The 15,702-nt window shown below is 57.7% G+C and overlaps 3 protein-coding genes across 9 annotated transcripts in view; 2 read left to right on the forward strand and 1 right to left on the reverse strand.

Annotated features, from left to right (window-relative positions):
- The first annotated feature begins 139 nt into the window (after window positions 1-139).
- GEMIN4 (gem nuclear organelle associated protein 4) lies at window positions 140-5,491 on the forward strand. 2 transcript variants are annotated; one of them, XM_074845712.1, is made up of 2 exons: window positions 140-1,323; window positions 1,601-5,491. In XM_074845712.1, the coding sequence occupies exons 1-2, from the start codon at window positions 1,314-1,316 to the stop codon at window positions 4,789-4,791; spliced, it is 3,201 nt and encodes a 1,066-aa protein (XP_074701813.1). In that variant the 5' UTR covers window positions 140-1,313; the 3' UTR covers window positions 4,792-5,491. The 2 variants fall into 2 exon arrangements, with proteins under 2 accessions (XP_074701813.1, XP_074701814.1); XM_074845713.1 differs by lacking the exon at window positions 140-1,323 and adding an exon at window positions 1,339-1,373.
- An 859-nt stretch (window positions 5,492-6,350) lies between these two features.
- On the reverse strand, window positions 6,351-12,223 carry TLCD3A (TLC domain containing 3A). Of its 3 annotated transcripts, XM_074845716.1 has the most exons (5): window positions 12,004-12,215; window positions 11,520-11,603; window positions 9,223-9,436; window positions 8,951-9,046; window positions 6,351-8,446 (listed from the first exon to the last, which is right to left on the reverse strand). In XM_074845716.1, exons 1-5 carry the CDS (start codon window positions 12,123-12,125, stop codon window positions 8,177-8,179), a joined length of 786 nt encoding a protein of 261 aa, XP_074701817.1. In that variant the 5' UTR covers window positions 12,126-12,215; the 3' UTR covers window positions 6,351-8,176. The 3 variants fall into 3 exon arrangements, with proteins under 3 accessions (XP_074701817.1, XP_074701815.1, XP_074701816.1); XM_074845714.1 differs by having other exon boundaries at window positions 6,351-9,046; window positions 12,004-12,223; XM_074845715.1 differs by lacking the exon at window positions 12,004-12,215 and having other exon boundaries at window positions 6,351-9,046; window positions 9,223-9,348; window positions 11,520-11,592.
- A 154-nt stretch (window positions 12,224-12,377) lies between these two features.
- The window catches only part of VPS53 (VPS53 subunit of GARP complex), a 74,209-nt gene continuing 70,884 nt past the window's right edge, over window positions 12,378-15,702 (forward strand). For all 4 annotated transcript variants that reach the window (XR_012625779.1, XR_012625780.1, XR_012625781.1 and 1 more), the window contains exons 1-2: window positions 12,378-12,475; window positions 15,295-15,375. Coding sequence is in view for 1 of the 4 variants with exons in the window: in XM_074845470.1 (XP_074701571.1) it covers window positions 12,392-12,475; window positions 15,295-15,375 (165 nt within the window). In the remaining 3 variants the exon portion in view is untranslated. The remainder of the gene's footprint in view (window positions 12,476-15,294; window positions 15,376-15,702) is intronic.

The raw sequence follows: 15,702 nt of genomic DNA on the forward strand, positions 1-15,702 counted from the left end.
GTTTGATTTAAGCTTCTGTCTCACACTGCTGCTCTGTCCTTCCAAGCAAATAACATGCTTCCCTGCAAAAAACCAGGCTGTGCAGTAAAGAGCAGGTTTGGGCACGTGGCTTCAAAAACAGGGGTCATCAGTTAAGAGGAAGACATCACAGTTCTGTGGTAGTGTTATACTTGAAAAAGAGGTTGCTAGATTCATCACAGTATCTAATTTTCAAACGAGTTGATTGTAGCTGTCCCTGATTTGCAGCTTAGAAAGAGATTTCCAGGTGGCTGTGAGTATCGCGGGTGCCCCGCTTTGGTGGCGAAGTGTTGAGCTGAGGGGAAGGGGGATTCGCACGGGGAACTCGAGCAGCTCCGCAGCCGCAGTGCAGGTCTGTTTCTTGGGACAGAGAAATTGCCTTGCTAAACTACCTGAATATTCCAGCCTGGAACGAGCCCTGTTTTCATTCCAGGATGTTTCCCCAGCTGTTGAGGTGAGATGTTCACTGGAGAAGCCCGTGGTGTGTTTCTCACTGGGGCCACGTAATGGATGTGGTGGTTTCCACCCCGTCCCAAGCTGCTGGCAGCAGCCACGGAGCCTCCACGTTCCAGGCGGGAGCCGGGGCCGTGCTTCAGCACTGGGCTGTCTGCTGGGGTGCCGGGAGGCAGCTTGGAATAAGCATCTGATGGTTTTGCAATTAGCTTTTGTTGAGAAGTTGCCTTTAGAAGTAACAGTACAGGGTTTATTCCGCTGGAATGAAGTCACTCTGCTTTTGCTAGTGGAATAAGTGCTGGGAATACTGGGAATAATTACCACCATGGTCCGCGTCGGGCACGCCGCCCGGTTTGTGTTCTTTGATGAAAACCTTAAAAAGTTTCACAGAGAAAAAGGGGCAAAATCAGCAGCGTTGGCAGTTGCAGAGGCATGTCGGCGCTTGTAGTGAATATTCTGACTTTAAACAGGAAAAATTCCTCGCTGTGATTCTGTTTGACCTTTTTGGTCCAAGTTGAGTGAGGATTTTGGCTGGTGCACTGACCGAGTTCGGAACGTCCGCGCGGGAGCTGCAGCCCTGAAACCCGCTGAAGTGATTCGGGCGGGCTGTCGGAGTGCCTGCCTTCGGCTGCGCTCCACGGCACCCGAGTTTCCCCTCCCTTTTTAATTGGACTCGCTTAATTGGACTCTCCGTTTTCCCGCGCATTAATGAATCCCCCGGGGCAGGGCTGGCAGCGGCGGGCGGCGCCACCGCCGGGCCGCCAGGGGGCGCTGCGGGAGGGGGCGGGGCTACCTGCCGTGACGTCAGAGCGCGCCGGACGCGGGGGGGCCACGCTGCCGCCATGGAACCCGGTGGGTGCGGGAGAGGAGCCGGCGGGAGAGGGGCCGGGACATGGAGCCCGGTGGGTGCGGGAGAGGGGGCCGGGACATGGAGCCCGGTGGGTGCGGGAGAGGGGCCGGCGGGAGCGGGGCCGGGACATGGAGCCCGGTGGCTGTGGGAGAGGGGCCGGGACATGGAGCCCGGTGGCTGCGGGACCGGGGCCGGCGAGGGGAATGGAACCCGGGCACGGAGCTCGGTGGCTGCGGGAGCGGGGCCGGGGCGAGCCGCGGTAACGGTGTCTCCGCGCAGGGCCGTGGGGCGTGTGCGAGGAGACGGCCATCCTGCACGGCGGGTTCCTGCTGGCCGCCCGGCTGACCCAGCCGCGGCCGCTGCGGGAGCTGCGCAAAGCCGACTGGCCACGCGTGGGACCCCCCATCACCGATGCGCTGCGGGAGATCGGGGCCCGCTGCCCTTCGCCGCTGCAGCACGGCCTCTGGAAGAAAGAGGCGGTGGCCATCGTCTGGGCTAAAGTCCTGCTGCCGGGCCCGCCGGCCGCCTCACTGGACCAGGGGTGGAAGGAGGACGGCTTCTTCTCCGTGGGCAGGATGATCCCCGACGTTAACCACACCATCCTCTTCGAGCTGGTGAAGGCCCTTGATGTGCCCCAGCTCTTCGTGCAGCTGCTGCTGGTGCTGCCACGGGATGTGGGCCGGAGCCAGCTGGAGCACTTGGTGGAGTACGTCGCCAGCGAGACGTCCCCGTCGGACATCAGGTTGTTCCTGGACGTGTGGTGGGAGGTGATGAAACACAAGGAGGGCCAGGAAGACGCAATAGTCTCTGCGTTCAGCACTCTCATACATCAGCATGGGTGTGAATCCTGTCTGGATGATGGTCTCCAGCCCCCAAAGAGGTTCAAGGGTGACCCTGGCTCTCTGAATGACCCCCCCGCTGCCACCAGCCTGCTCATGGCCCTGATGGAGGGGTTAAAGCAAACCTATGGGAGCATCACCCTGCCCGCCATGAGGTGCTATGGCTTGGCCAACATGGTGGAGCTGCTGTCCGTGTTCACCGAACTAGAGCCGGAGGGCAGCACCCTCCCTGCCGCAGAGTACCTGGAAAAGGTCAGCTCTGTGGTTGGCCTCTGGACCAGCAACACTGAAAGCCAGTTCCACCACATGGGGCTAGGCGAGAAGGTGAAGGAAGCAGAGAGAAGCATGAGCCTCTTGTCCACAGCCAAGATCTCTCGTGAGGAGCTCTTTGTTGGCTTGGGCTTTCTCCATAGCTTGTTGTGTGCCTGGGGAGAGGAGCTGCAGGGCACCCTGAACAGCTCTGAGCAGCTCTGCTATGAGAGCTACCGGCTCCTGGACACGCTTACCACCTTTGAGAAGAACCTGGTTTGCTTCTCAGAGACTAGAGATCTGGGTGAGGATGAGACACATGTAGTGCTAGAGCTGACACAGATCACCAAGGACTTTCTCACAGAGACCAGCGCCAGCCTGAAGAGCAAGGATTCAGACACCAGCCTGGTGTCTTCAGTTGCCATGACAATCATTGAGCAAAAGCTGGACCGGCACATGGAGATGTGCTCCATTTTTGCTTCTGAGAAGACCTGGGCCTTTTCAAAGGACTGGGTTAATTGCCTCATGAAAAACAAAGCTCTCTTCCAGAAACCAGAACTAGTTTTGAAATTGCTGGAGACGCTGATGGACTTTGCTGTGTCCCGCCAAGACAAGGAGGGCCAAGAGCTGGAGATGCAAGTGACCCAAGCCATCATGGAGTGTTACACTGAGCTTTCGCTAACCGACAAAAACAAAGTGATCTCAAGCGTCCTGGTGTCCTGGGGCGGAGCAGGTCTGTCCCTGAACTTGCAGGGTGTCACAGAGGGCTTCCAGGAGGATCTGAACGTGACTTTCAACCAGATCACGAAGAGCGTGTCTGATGAAGGCCTGACCAGGGCTGTGGCAGCTGTGGCTAGGCTCACGCTGCTGTACCCTGAGGCCACGGTGAAGCAGGTTTGTAATCTTGCTGTAGTCAACCGCGGAGCACACCCGTTCCTGGCGCAAATCCTCTGCTCCTTCCCAGCGCTGAGCTTCCTGGAGACCCGCAATGATCCAGGCAGGCCACGCAGCCTGGTGGGGAGGTGTCTGGAGGAGGCGGTGTGGGGGAGGCTCTCCACTGCGAGGGAGGAGGAGCAGTTCCTCGAGTTCCTATCCTTTCTCATGCAGCCAAGCTCAGCCACCCCACTTGTGTCCCCTGCCGAGGTGACCAAAGTCTTTGTCCTTCCCTATTTGAAATCCGACTCTGCTCAAATTGAGCTGAGCCTGCAGATCCTCAGTAAGGTTTTGGAGGTACAGTCCTGTTTGGAAGAGCATTGGATCAAGTCCTGTCACCCGTTCCCGCTTCTCCTCAGCCTCTGCAAGCTTCTAGATGGTTACTCAAAGTACTGGCATCAGCCCAGGGACCAGCTCTTTCCTTCGCTGGAGACCAAAGACCTGATCCTGAACATCCTCTGCCAGCTCTGTGAGGTGGTGAGACCAGAAACCGCCCCCTCCCCTGAGCTGTGGGTCCAGTCGCTGGCTTGGCTTCACAGGAGGGTGGCCTTGCTGGACTGGACCGTCGGTCTCCGGCTGAAGAAGCTTTATGGAGACCACTTCAAGAACGAGGTCCCAGCGACGCTGTTTGAGATCTGCGCGCTTCCTGAGGACGAGTGGACGTCCCGGGATGTGCCAGCTTACGGACCGGGCAGCGGGCTCCTGGCGTGGATGGAGTGCTGCTGCGTGTCCACAGTGCTCAGGGAGACGATGCTGACGCTCCTCACGGTCAACGCGGACAACCCCGAAGAAGTGAATCTTTTCAGCAAAGGGTTCCTGGTGGCCCTCATTCAGGTCCTCCCTTGGTGCAGCCATAGCGAATGGAAGAGGCTCACGCCCGTGGTCGAAAACCTGCTGCAGAGACAAGTCTTGCACGTGCCATACACGCTGGAGTACGTGCAGTACATGCCCCTGCTCAACCTCAGGCCGTTTGCCTGCTCGCTCCAGTTCTCCGTGCTCTTCCTGCGGGGCTTCCAGCTCCTCTGCAGCTCCAGCTGTTCCACCTGGCTACCGGCAGAGGCTTGGCTCCACGTGGTCCAGCTGTACTGCAGCAGCCTCACCGCCCTGCTGGGCTGCGTCAAGAGTGCAGCGGGGCCCCCCTGGCACCCTGCCGAGGACAGGACCCCCACGCAGGAGGTGTCCTTCGTCTGCATCCAGATGTTCTGTCACCTGCTGCACGTCGCTGCCATGCTGCCGGACAAGGGGTGCAGCGATCCGCTGGTGGTGGTGGCGTTGGAGATCCTCTCGCAGTACGAGACGTTCAGCAGCGCCGATACAGCCCCCAGCAACGCGCTGCGGAGAGCCAACGAGAGGCACTTCCTGGAGTCCATCACGGACAACGTCAGGGATGAGGCGCTGCGGGGCACCCTCCTGCAGAAGCTCAGCAAGCTGGGAGCCAGCTCGGCGTGAGAAGCTGGAGAGGGTGACAGAGGAGAGCACTGACCCCGTTTCAGGGGACACCTGACATGGAAAGTTGTAAGATCTGTAACAAACCCTATCGATTTTTCTCTTTTGAACTGATTTTCCCCCTGCTGTGTTTTCTTCCAACCTGTCTAAGCAGTGAAGGGGCCACGTAAAGATGGGTAGGAACAACCACTCTCTAATTTCCCAGCAGGAATAGCTGCAGACACAGCTGTTCCTGAGCTGAGCTGCAGGTCCCCTGGCTCCAGCCTTGCCTGCTGGCGGTCTGGATTTATACAGAGAGCCCGTCAGCCTCCGGCATCAGGGAAATCGGTTCCCTCTGGCTCCCCTGCTGCCAGCCCTCTCCTAGTCCCAGGCGGATAGCTGGGTTCACCATGTGCTGCTGGAGGCCAGGAAGTGAGTTGGGTGAGTTCAGGACAGGCAGGAACCTTTGGGAATATGTGTGTGTTGCTCCTGTCCGGAGGTGGGGGTGCAGTGGTAGCCCTGTATATTAACACCCCGCGCCCAGAAATGAGCAGCACGTGGGAGAGACAGCCAGTGGTGTGACTCAGAAAGGAAATCTTTATTGGTCTCCTGATAGTAAATAGGGCAGTGTTAGTGCAAACTGAGATGCCTCATTGGCCTTTTTTTTTTTTTTTATGTCCTTACATAAGGCACATTATTTGCAATGAAAACAGCAAAATACAAACACTGTACCAGGTTGCGAATGGTTTATAATATCAGCTGGTTATGATTGTTAATATAACAGTTGTGTTTCTGCAATAACTGACCACATCTTGGAAGAGGCCCTTGAACTCCCCGAAGAAGTGGGAGACACAGCCCCGCTCACTGCTGCAGGGGAAGTGGAAGATTTGGGGGGAACTCTGGCCCTGGCAGGTGACTGAGGTGACCTGCAGCCGGCAGATGTGGCACCTCTGGGGACAGCACGGAGGCAGAGGGCGTCAGCGCCGCGGCCCCGGGGATCCCCGATTCCCCTCGCCCAACACAGACCTGCACGTGTCGCTGGGCCATGTGGCCAGTGATACTGGGCTCCTCATAAAGCCACCTAGGCTCTCCACATCTCCAATTCCTGCAGAAATGGGCCTTTTTGGATCAAGGAGGATCTGGCAGTTGCTTCCTGCAGTTGCCAGAGCATCCCTGGGGAGTTGCTGGCCTGGGCAGTGCCAGACACGGGGCACGGGGGCCATGGTGGGGACACATGTCCCCCGGCCTCAGCTTCTGTGCCACCCGCTGCAGCTTCTACTGGGTGTCGGGGAAGAGGAAGCCGTAGAAGCCCTCTTCATTGGCCCCTCTCTGGCTCAGCCCATTGGCGTGGATCAAGGGTCGGCTGCAGGAGGAGAGGTGCTGGGAGGTTTAGCACTGTCCTTCAGCCCCGGCCGCACCCTGGAGATGGGCACCAGTAGGGGTGACCCAGCTCATGCCAGGGAGCTCCAGGTCCCTGGGAATCACCTCATCTCGTGAAGAAAACCCTCCCACAGTCCCTAGAGCCCGTCCACCCACCGCGATGGCAATGGGGATGGCAAAGGAAGGCGATGGGACCAGAGCAGGCCTGTCACTCATGTCAGTTTTATTTTCTTAAAGACAAGAAGAAATTGAAAGCACAGATGCTTTTGGGCAGTTTTGAGCAGCCTTCATCCACCTGGTTGCCATCAGGGCTCAGTCTGTCTCAGGGCCAGCTGCTCCCTGTCCGAGGCCCATCTCGGCAAGTCCGGCATTGCTGCATCCTCCCCAGGGCTGTTCCCTGGGGAACCCCAAGGGCCAGTGTGTCTGCAGCCTGAGGTCTCTCTCCCCAGGGCTGGCCGGCCCTCCCGCTGCCCTCACAGCCGGCGCCTCTTGGGTGTCGGGGTGGCCTTTGAGGATTCTGGCCTCTTCTTCCTCAGCTGCAGTGCCGGGAGCCGGGGTGTTATGGCAGGGTCCCTGCACCGGGAGTGCTGGAGTCAGGGCTGGCTGCATTGGTGGGTACCGACCTGTCAGGGATTGATGCCCAGGCAAAACATCTCTGCCTGGAAGGTCACCACGTCGCGGCAGAGCGGGCAGCAGAAGTAGTGCAGGGCAGAGCACCATACCTCGCCCTGGGGCAGAGACGGCATCAGCGGCAGGGGGGTCCCATTTGACCCTGTTTGGCCCAAGATCTGACGCCCAAAAGCACCAGGTCTCCCAGAGCTCAGCTGTTGTTTTTGAACAGAATGAAAGGCACAGAGTGGCTTCAGGTCTCCAGGCACGGGGGGGCTGCTGGGGCCATGCTGGTGTGGTACCTGCCGTGGAGGAGGGGACCCCCAGGCAAGTGCGGGGCGCTGCAAGGAGGAAGGGGCTGCCCTGGCTCGCACTGGCCGCAGGGAAGGAACTGATCTGCTGCTGTCTGACCGGTGCACACCCGCAAGGTTTGCGAACCCCACGGTGCAGGGAGGGCTGTGATGCCTGAAAGTTGCATCCCCTGCCAACGAAGGGCTCTGCATGGTGCCCAGAGACAGGGACTCAGCACTCTCCAGTCCCCATCCTGCCCTTCAGCCACAGGCGCTCTGCCCTGACAGCGTTGCTCTGAGACAGCGTCACCGTTCCTCTATCCTGGCACAAGCTTCTCTCCCATCCAGCCTGCTGGGGACACCAGAGCCACCCTCCCCGGGGACTGTCACCCACAGACACCAGGCAGTTGTAGTGAAAAGCACCTTTGGGTTAAGTGGAGTCTTAAATGAGTCTGAGCCCAGCAGCAGTGCAGGGTAAGAGGCTGAACACAGATGTAGTGTAGAGGCGAAGTCGGTAAAGGTCAGGAACAGGCTGTGCAGAGCTGTGCCACAGCCCCAGGGCCTGCCTCTGCTCTCAGCAGTAAACCAGAGCCGGAGGAGCGAGTTGGGGCTGCAGCAGGTCTGGCACACGGCCCCCCCATCCCCAGCGCTGCTGTGTGGGGCTGCGCACACTCCAGCATCGCCTCAGCTGCTGCCTCGGGGCTGCAGGTTCCTTCGTGCCTCGCCAAGCTCAGTTCCGGTGTCTGGTGTCAGCCCTGAAAGACGCGGGGCGGGGGGGCCGTTTGTAACAAACCCCTCTCGTGTAACCGTTAGTTCGGGGCCACAGCGCTGGATCCCAGAAGGAATGTCATGCTTACGGGCAGATCTCCTCCTCACTGGCTCCTGCCCTGGCTCCCAGGGGTGGGAGGACACACGGCACCGGAGCGGCATGGGGAGGAAGCCCTCCTAGCCCAGGCTGGCACTGCCGGGCACGGCGGTGGAAATGGTGAGGCTGCTTCCAGCTAAACCAGCCCAGTGGCATCGCTGCTGCCGCCGCTCTGCTCCCGCGCTGGCAGTGAAGGCGGAAGAGCCGGGGGGGGCGGGGGGCTGACCCTTTTCCAGCCCCCGTGCTGGGCTGCGGCCGCCAGCCGTTATCTGCTCTTGTCGGCGGGCGAGCCGCCGTAGAGTTGGGCAGCTTTGCGGCAGATGAGCCTGAACCAGTAGAGCTGTGGGGCGATGAGGGAGGCGTTGGCTATGTTGCAGTGCAGGGGGATGCGGAAAGGCACCATGTAAATGGGGATTCCCACCTGCCTGGCGTAGGCCGCGTACATGAAGGGGAAGAGGAGAATCCGGCAGAGGAAGAAGGTCACTAGGATGAGGATCCCGTTCACCTTGTGCAGGAGGGTGTCCTGCATTTTGAGCTGGGGAAGGAAGAAGGTGAACATGGGGTGAGCGCTGAGTGAGCAGCGCCCCATCGCTCCCCTGGGCACTGACTGCGCTGGGAGCATGGGTATGAGCACCCAGGAAGTATGGATGAGGGGGAGAATTCCGGAGGGAGCAGGAAAGCGCGGTGGGAAGGGATGGAGGAGGGCAGGGAGAAGGGAGGCGTGGGGGACAGAGGGCTGGGGCAGGAGGGAGCGTGGTGCAGGGGGAGGTACAGACAGGAGGGGGCAGCACCAGGACACGGCACGGCTCCCAGTTTGGGGATGCCACTGGGCATGCTGCTTACTGGGGGAAAGGGATGGGAACCTAACAGGAGGCAGGGAGGAGGGCAGCACTGGTGGGGAGCTCGGGGCAGCTGTGGGGCTGCCCCGCTTCAAGACCCCCTGAACAGGGGCTGATGGAGAAGGGCAGCCTGCGGTACGGAAAGGGTATGAACTGCTGTGGGGTCCCCAGAGCTGAGCCCTGTGTCCCCCCTCACCTACCTGCACGAGGATTTTGCCCAGCGATACAAAAGGGGTGCTCAGCTCTGCTATGAAGATGCAGCCCACAAAGAAGTCCCCCAGCTCTCCCCTGAAGTGCTGCAAAGAAAGCCAGCGGTGAGCCCTCCTCAAGAGGTGGCCGGGAGCCACCCCTGAGCATCCCCAGGGGGTCACGGGCTCCTGACCAGCAGAGATGCTTTGCCAGACACAAGCCCTTGTAGCCACATGGGGCTCCTCACAGGCCAGGTTTCACAGCAGTTGTGCTCAGCCCTTACCTGGGTGACGGGGGTGAGCACAACGAGGATGAAGAGGTGGTGGGTCACCATCAGCCGCTCCTGCAGGAGGAAGCTCCGTACACTGGCCAATGAGTGCTTCGTCTCTGCGACTCCCCTGTCCCGGCTCTTGTGCCAGTGGCAGAGGTACATGACGTAAATGTCATAGGTCATGTAGGGAACAAGGACCCAGATGTACTCTACAGCCAGCCAGTGCCTAAGGGGGAAGCAGCACACGCAGAGGCATCGCAACAGCTCCGAGCACCTCGTGGTGCTCTAGAAGCTGGAAGAGAGTCTCTAGGTCAGAAATGGAAGCAGCGGATTTTGAAGCTGATGGTAAGCTGAGAGGTGTTCAAATTTAACTTGGTTTTGGCTCACCAGAGAAAAGGCACCTGGTACGGGCGGAGGACGCCTCCTCGGCGCTGCTACCGCTTCGTGCTTGGCTGTGCCAGGCACCAGGCTCAGCCCAGGCGAGCGCAAACATGGCGCTGACGGGAGGATCTTGATTAGCCCCACAGCCAGGTGTGTGCCGTGTGGGCCAGGGGCACAGCACTGCTCGGAATTCAGCACCAATCCCATTGCAGCAGGTAATCTTCTCCCCTAAGCCCTGGGACACCCAGAGCTGATGCTTGGTAGGAGAAAAGCTCCAAAACGGTGTCTTTTCTGCCTGTTGCACCACTTCGGCTGGCTGCCTAACCCAGGGAGTGCTCGGAAAGCACCCAGAGACCTGGGAGTTATTTAAAGATGCCAGGCCTGGACTTTGGAGAGTGAAGTGCAAAATATTTAATATAGGCAATAAACCCCCGCGAGACATTTGTCTGTTGGGAAATAATTGCAGGCAGCTGCCTGTTCCCAAAGCAGGTCATAATTCCAGTTGCACAATCCAGGCAGCTGCAAGCCCTGCTCTGCAGGGACACCGGGCTCCTTAAAAAGTCCTGAGTGAAATCACACTGATAAAAAAAAACCAAACACCCAAACGAAAAAAACCACCACCCTCTGCTGCTGCTTAAAGAAAGGTAGCTTGGGGCCTAAATAAATCTGCTCATGCTCTCTTGCCATCTCAAGAAAAATGTCGTTGCCCGTGTTCCTATTTCGGTAGGAAGATGTAAGGGATGTAAAGCAGGGAGGGGAAGTGACCAGCTATTGTGTTTGCAAAACTTGCCCAGGGCTTTGGAGGGCAATTATAGTGCCAGCAATAGAATGATTGTCTGCCTGTGTAAATAAATTGGCAAATTTTACTGCAACCTTTGTGATGCTTCCTGGCTTTCTGTCTTGCTGTCATTCTCTGAGGCCTTCCCTGCTGAGCACTGGGCTGTATTTCCTCCAGATTCAAAGAAAATCTAGGTCTCTGGCCACAAAGTGTTTGCACGGAGCTGCTGGCCGGGAGAACACCCAGGCAAGCACACAGCTCTGGGGAGAAGGAGGGCTGCTGGCAGCACCTTCCATCCACAGGGGTCTGGGATTTAGCATCTACCCTATCCATAGAGCAGGTATTTTATTTTAGAGCAAAAAGGGTAACTTATTAGACTGTCTGGGTTGAGTGGGACTGAGCAATTCAGATCTCACTATCTAGAGCAAGACAGGGCATTTCACATCAGCGTATTGAAGGCAAGTCTGCAATGGCTGAGAGGGCAGCCCTCCCTAAAATTTACCCTAAAATGTGGTGTGCGATGGTCAAATTCCAGCTCAGCATAATTATATTCTTCCCTCCCACAATTTTTCTCTGCTATTCTGGATAATGGCTCTGTTTTTAAGTCTTCTGACACAGATTGTGCTATCACTCCTGCCGAGAGCCATTTCTGGGGCAGTTTATCTTGGAGCGTCGAGGACAAGACAATGTGATTTTCCTTCAGAGCAAACTCCATCCTGATTTTCTTGTTTCTGGACTCCTTCAGAATCCATTTGGCACAAAGAAGGCGATACACCTCTAATATCAGTTCTCACTAGGTCGGCTTGACTTGTCAACAATTTCAGCTTCCAGCAAGGACACTCCCTACCCCGTTAGGAGTGATGATGTCTTTATTTTTTGCTCAGCTATGGGCCCATGTTACAGCCCATTCTCAAGAGGAGACTCTCCGTGCTGGCGGAGCAGCCCCAGGGCTGAGCAAAGCCAGCGCCTTTCGGGGGGCGTGTGGCCAGCGCAGTGCCCAACCCTTAACCCAAAGCAGAGGAAAAACGAACATGAAGCTGATTTTCCTCTCTCCTTTGTACATGCAAGCCTTTGGCATAAAACCCTCCAGCCACGAGCTGGCGGGGCCCAGTCCCTGTGTGCTCCTCGGGGGACAGCGGCGGACAATTACCTGTCGTGCACCACATCCTTGCAGTTAAGGACAACCGTGATCCCCGATACCGTTGCCATCGTCGCTTGGACTGTCGACACCAACCTGAAACCGAGAGAGAGTGGAAATGGGTCAACCCCAACGTCACCCCTGAAGGGCCGAGGAGCGGGGGCGGCGGCCACGACGCGGTTGCAGCGGGAGAGCTGCTGGGGCTCAGGACGCCCTTTCCGTGCGCACCCCGAAAGCCTTGTCGGGGCGAGGGGGGGCTCTGCCCCCCGCCCAGGCGTGGGACCAGGCCGGGGTGGCTGTGCCACGGGCTGCCCCCCGGGGACACGGCCGGGGGTGTTTCCAGGTCTCGCCCCTTCCCCGCCGCGTGGATCAGCGGCGGCCCTGCCCGGTTCCCCGCGGGCAGAGCCGCACCGGAGCATCCCCGCTCCCCCAGCGGGTACCCGCCACAGCGAGGAGGGGGGGGTACGCTGGGGCCTCCCGCCGTTCCCGCCCGTACCTGCCGCTGAGGAGGATGCGGTCCTTGAGGCTCCGTCCCGGGGCCGCCCATCCCAGCAACCGGATGCCGAGGGCGAAGAGCCCCGGGAAGAAGGCGGAGGCGAGGGCCAGCGTCCGCCACATGGGGACGGCCGCCGCCGCGCTGTCAACAGCGGGCCGGGCGGCGGGAGGGCCCGGCGCGGCTCGGCCAGGCTCGGCCAGGCTCGGCTCAGCCCCGCCGGGCGGCAGCCCCGCCTCCGCCCGGTGCCCACCCCGCCCCCGGCAGCCCCGCCTCCGCCCGGTGCCCATCCCGCCCCGGGAGACCCCGCCCCGTCAAACCCCGCCCCCGGTGCCGTGTGTGAGTCCTCCAGTATCCCGGCGTGCCGCGCGGCCCGGAAGCGGCGGCCGCCATGGAGGAGGACGAGCCGGAGCTGGCGGCCGGGCTGGAGGCGGCGCTGGAGCTGGCCCCCGCCGTGCAGGCCGCTATCGAGCAGGTGCGCCGGGGCGGCCTGCCGCGGGGATGGGCGGGGCGGGCCCGACCCCTCCGCTGAGGGGCCGGGTGTGGGCGCGGCCCGGTGCCGGCTGTGTGAGGGCCCCGGGCCGGCGGTGTCCCCCGGTTTGCTCCGGGCCTCCCGCTGCCGGGCCCCGGAAAGCCCCGAGCTGACCGTGCTTGGGGCGGTTGCGGCCTCCCTGTCTGGCGTGGGGGGGACGAGCCCCTTTGCCGCCCCGGGGTGTCCCGGGGCTGAGCTGGCCGCCGGCCCGGGCCGCGTTAGTGCTGGGGGGTCGTCGCCTTCCCCCGCGACGCAGGGGCCGGTCCTGCGGTTGGGCCGCGGCCGAGCGTCTCCCATTAATCGCTTCCCCATCTCCGGTGGACACGGGGCACTGACTGTTCTCTGTCTTTAATTGAACATTGTTGCTGGCTCTGTAAAGCCTCTTAATGGAGTCAAGCGGGCTGTGGCTCGGTTGGAGTCAGGATAATCTAAATGCCGTGGCTGCACTTCTGTGATCGGTATGTTCCAGCCCGAGTCCTTCAGTGTTCCCTGAAACCCTCTGTGACGCTGGGAGCCCAGCAAAACTCCACAAGCACTCAGGGTGAAATCATCTGTCTGGTGGAGTTTGTGAGTGAGCTGGTGCTGACTTCAGCCACCCTGTCAGCCCAGAGAACTCTTTCTTGTAGTAGAAGGCTGTGGTCAGCAACAGGAACTGTCTCTCAAAGTATCACTCAAATAAGTTTTCTCACTTTCTTGAGTGTTGGGGCTGGCAGATCGCTTTTGGTGTTTCTCCTCAAAAACTAGGGTGGACCGTAGCAGCTGGGGCAGCATCTCAGCTGAGCCCAGCACCAGAAGGTGAGGAGGGTTATGCAGTTTCTCTGTGGGTGCTGGGCCAGCTTTGGAATATTATTGCTCCAAAGAAAGAGGTGCCCCAGGTACTCTTGTCTTGGCATGAGGTTGGCACACCTGGCAGTAAACCATTGAGTAATTTTTGCTGAAATCTTGCAAATTGCTAAAATAATTGCCCCCTTTTAAGGGAGACCTGGAACTAGCCCAGAAAAAAGAATCCTCTGCGCTTTATAGAGCCTGTATGTTTGAAAGCCAGAGAAGCCTGGTGTGATTTCTCACATTGTACAACTAAAGAAAGTTACCTAATGACATTTTCATCAAGCACAAAACATCTCTTCAAGGTAAAACATGTCTTTTAGAGACAGTCTTGACTTGAGAGTTTGAGCAGTGGAGAATCCACCACATCCATGGCTGAATTATTTTAATGGACGATAAGGCTATAGGCAGATATTTACATCCTGAACAAGGGGAGATGTTGCAGATGATGCTGCCTCCTCCCTTCCCTCAATTCCTCACTGGCACTTCCCAACCCAATAATCCTGTGGTTCCTTTGAGTGTTCCTTAATTAGCTTTGGGCAAAACCTACCAGGTTCTGGTTAAATGAACAGAACTGGCTCAGCTGACTTCTGCCTGAAGCAGGGCAGGGAGCACACCCAGCTGGGTGCCCCACCAAACACTGGGTGTTCTTCTCTGCTTAATGAGTTGTGACAAAGACCAGGAGTAGCAACCGGGTGCAGCCGCCTGCAGCGTTGATCTCTATCAGCAGTTTGAGTGGAGGTTCCTGAGAGGTTCCTGAGTGAGCCTTTAGCTGCCATCCCGCCCCTTGCTTCAGCTGCACTTAGTGCTTGTGGAGATGTGGGGTTAATTGGACCTGCAGGAGTTGTGAGCCCAGAGCAGGACAGGCTGGTTGTGATGTTGCAGCTGCACCCATAAGATGGGCCAATGTCAGAGCATCTTCCTCACTCGGGTACGACCTCAGGCACGTTTCACTGCTGCCTGCTTCTTAGCCACAGGAGTAATGTTGGGAAAGCTGCCAAAGAGGCCTGTTTCAGGGAGAAGGTGCTTTTATTTAAATAATCTCCCAAAACCACTGCTTTTATGCTGCAAAAATGTGTAAAACAGTGTAAATGCTGCATGTGCCCAGGTAACACAGGTTTCTGTGAAGGCTTTCAGTAACCAGGATGATCTGTGGGGTGAGCTACACGTTTACTAGGCTCAGTTTTGACCACGAGCTGATGGCTGTATAAATATGGAATGAAGACGGTAGCAGAGGAGGAAAGGCAGCATATTTTAGTCTGTGGGAACAAAAAGCAAAGCCTGGCAGCCACGTTTGTATTGTTTGAGCTACTTCTGAGGAGAGATGAAATCTGTTTGCACCACAGCTGCTCTTTTCCCTTTCCCGTGGGTAGGAATAATCATTCAGCAGAGTCTGTTTCTCCATCTTTTTCACGTGAAAGTGGCAAACCCAAGTCTCCAGAGAACTTGTACAAGCATTTCTTAATTCATCATGTTTCCTATTTCACGGCTGTGGAAAGCAACTCCTCCGTCTCTCACCGCAGGGCCCTGCAGAGCCCAGGCAAAGAGAAGGGCGATACCTCAGCGCAGGGGTTCGTTTACAGACAGTGGCAAAAGCATCCCAGTGGTTTGGGATGCATAATTAATGGCTCGTGTGTCTCGGGAATTCCTTGCACATGATCGGTTGTGCTGGGGCTGTCTGTGGAAGCACACGTGTCTATTATCTGTGTTTACCCACGCTGATACCCACAGGAATTTGAATAGATCAGAGACCTGCAGAGCATGTGGCTGCTCGGCTCCTGTGCAGAGGCCTCACCGCTCTCTGTGCACGCTTGTTGGAACAGTGCTGTGAAACACCCTCGGAAGTGGGTGCTGAAGTAATTAAAAGTAGTAGATACCATGTAAAGTTACAGAAATTAAGTGATGGATTTTTGATTTGTTTTCCTCCCTCTCTTCAGGTGTTTCCAAGCCAAGATCCACTGGACAGGGCAGATTTCAATGCTGTGGAGTATATCAATACTCTCTTTCCCACTGAGCAAGTAAGTCATGCTCTCAGCGCGAGGGGTAACCTGATAGTAAATGACTGAGGGCGTGTTTAAACCTGTACCAAAGCCCCTTCTTTTAAACAGCAGCATGGGTAGTAGGGCTACAACAATAATTGCTTCTTAAATTTGCATCTCATGAGATTCGCTGTCATTATGGAGTTTCCTTCCACCCAGAGTGCTTGCTGCAGTAAAAGTCCTGCTTTGTTCTATAGAAAAAAATTAGTTTTCTATATAGAGGTTTCTCTGGCAGTAAATTTGATAACTTGCTGTGTATTAATCATTGGTGAATCCTCAGGGGTTTCAGCCAAATAAGGCAGGTGT

The sequence above is a fragment of the Strix aluco genome, chromosome 19, assembly GCF_031877795.1.
Source record: "Strix aluco isolate bStrAlu1 chromosome 19, bStrAlu1.hap1, whole genome shotgun sequence".
Lineage (NCBI taxonomy): Eukaryota > Metazoa > Chordata > Aves > Strigiformes > Strigidae > Strix > Strix aluco.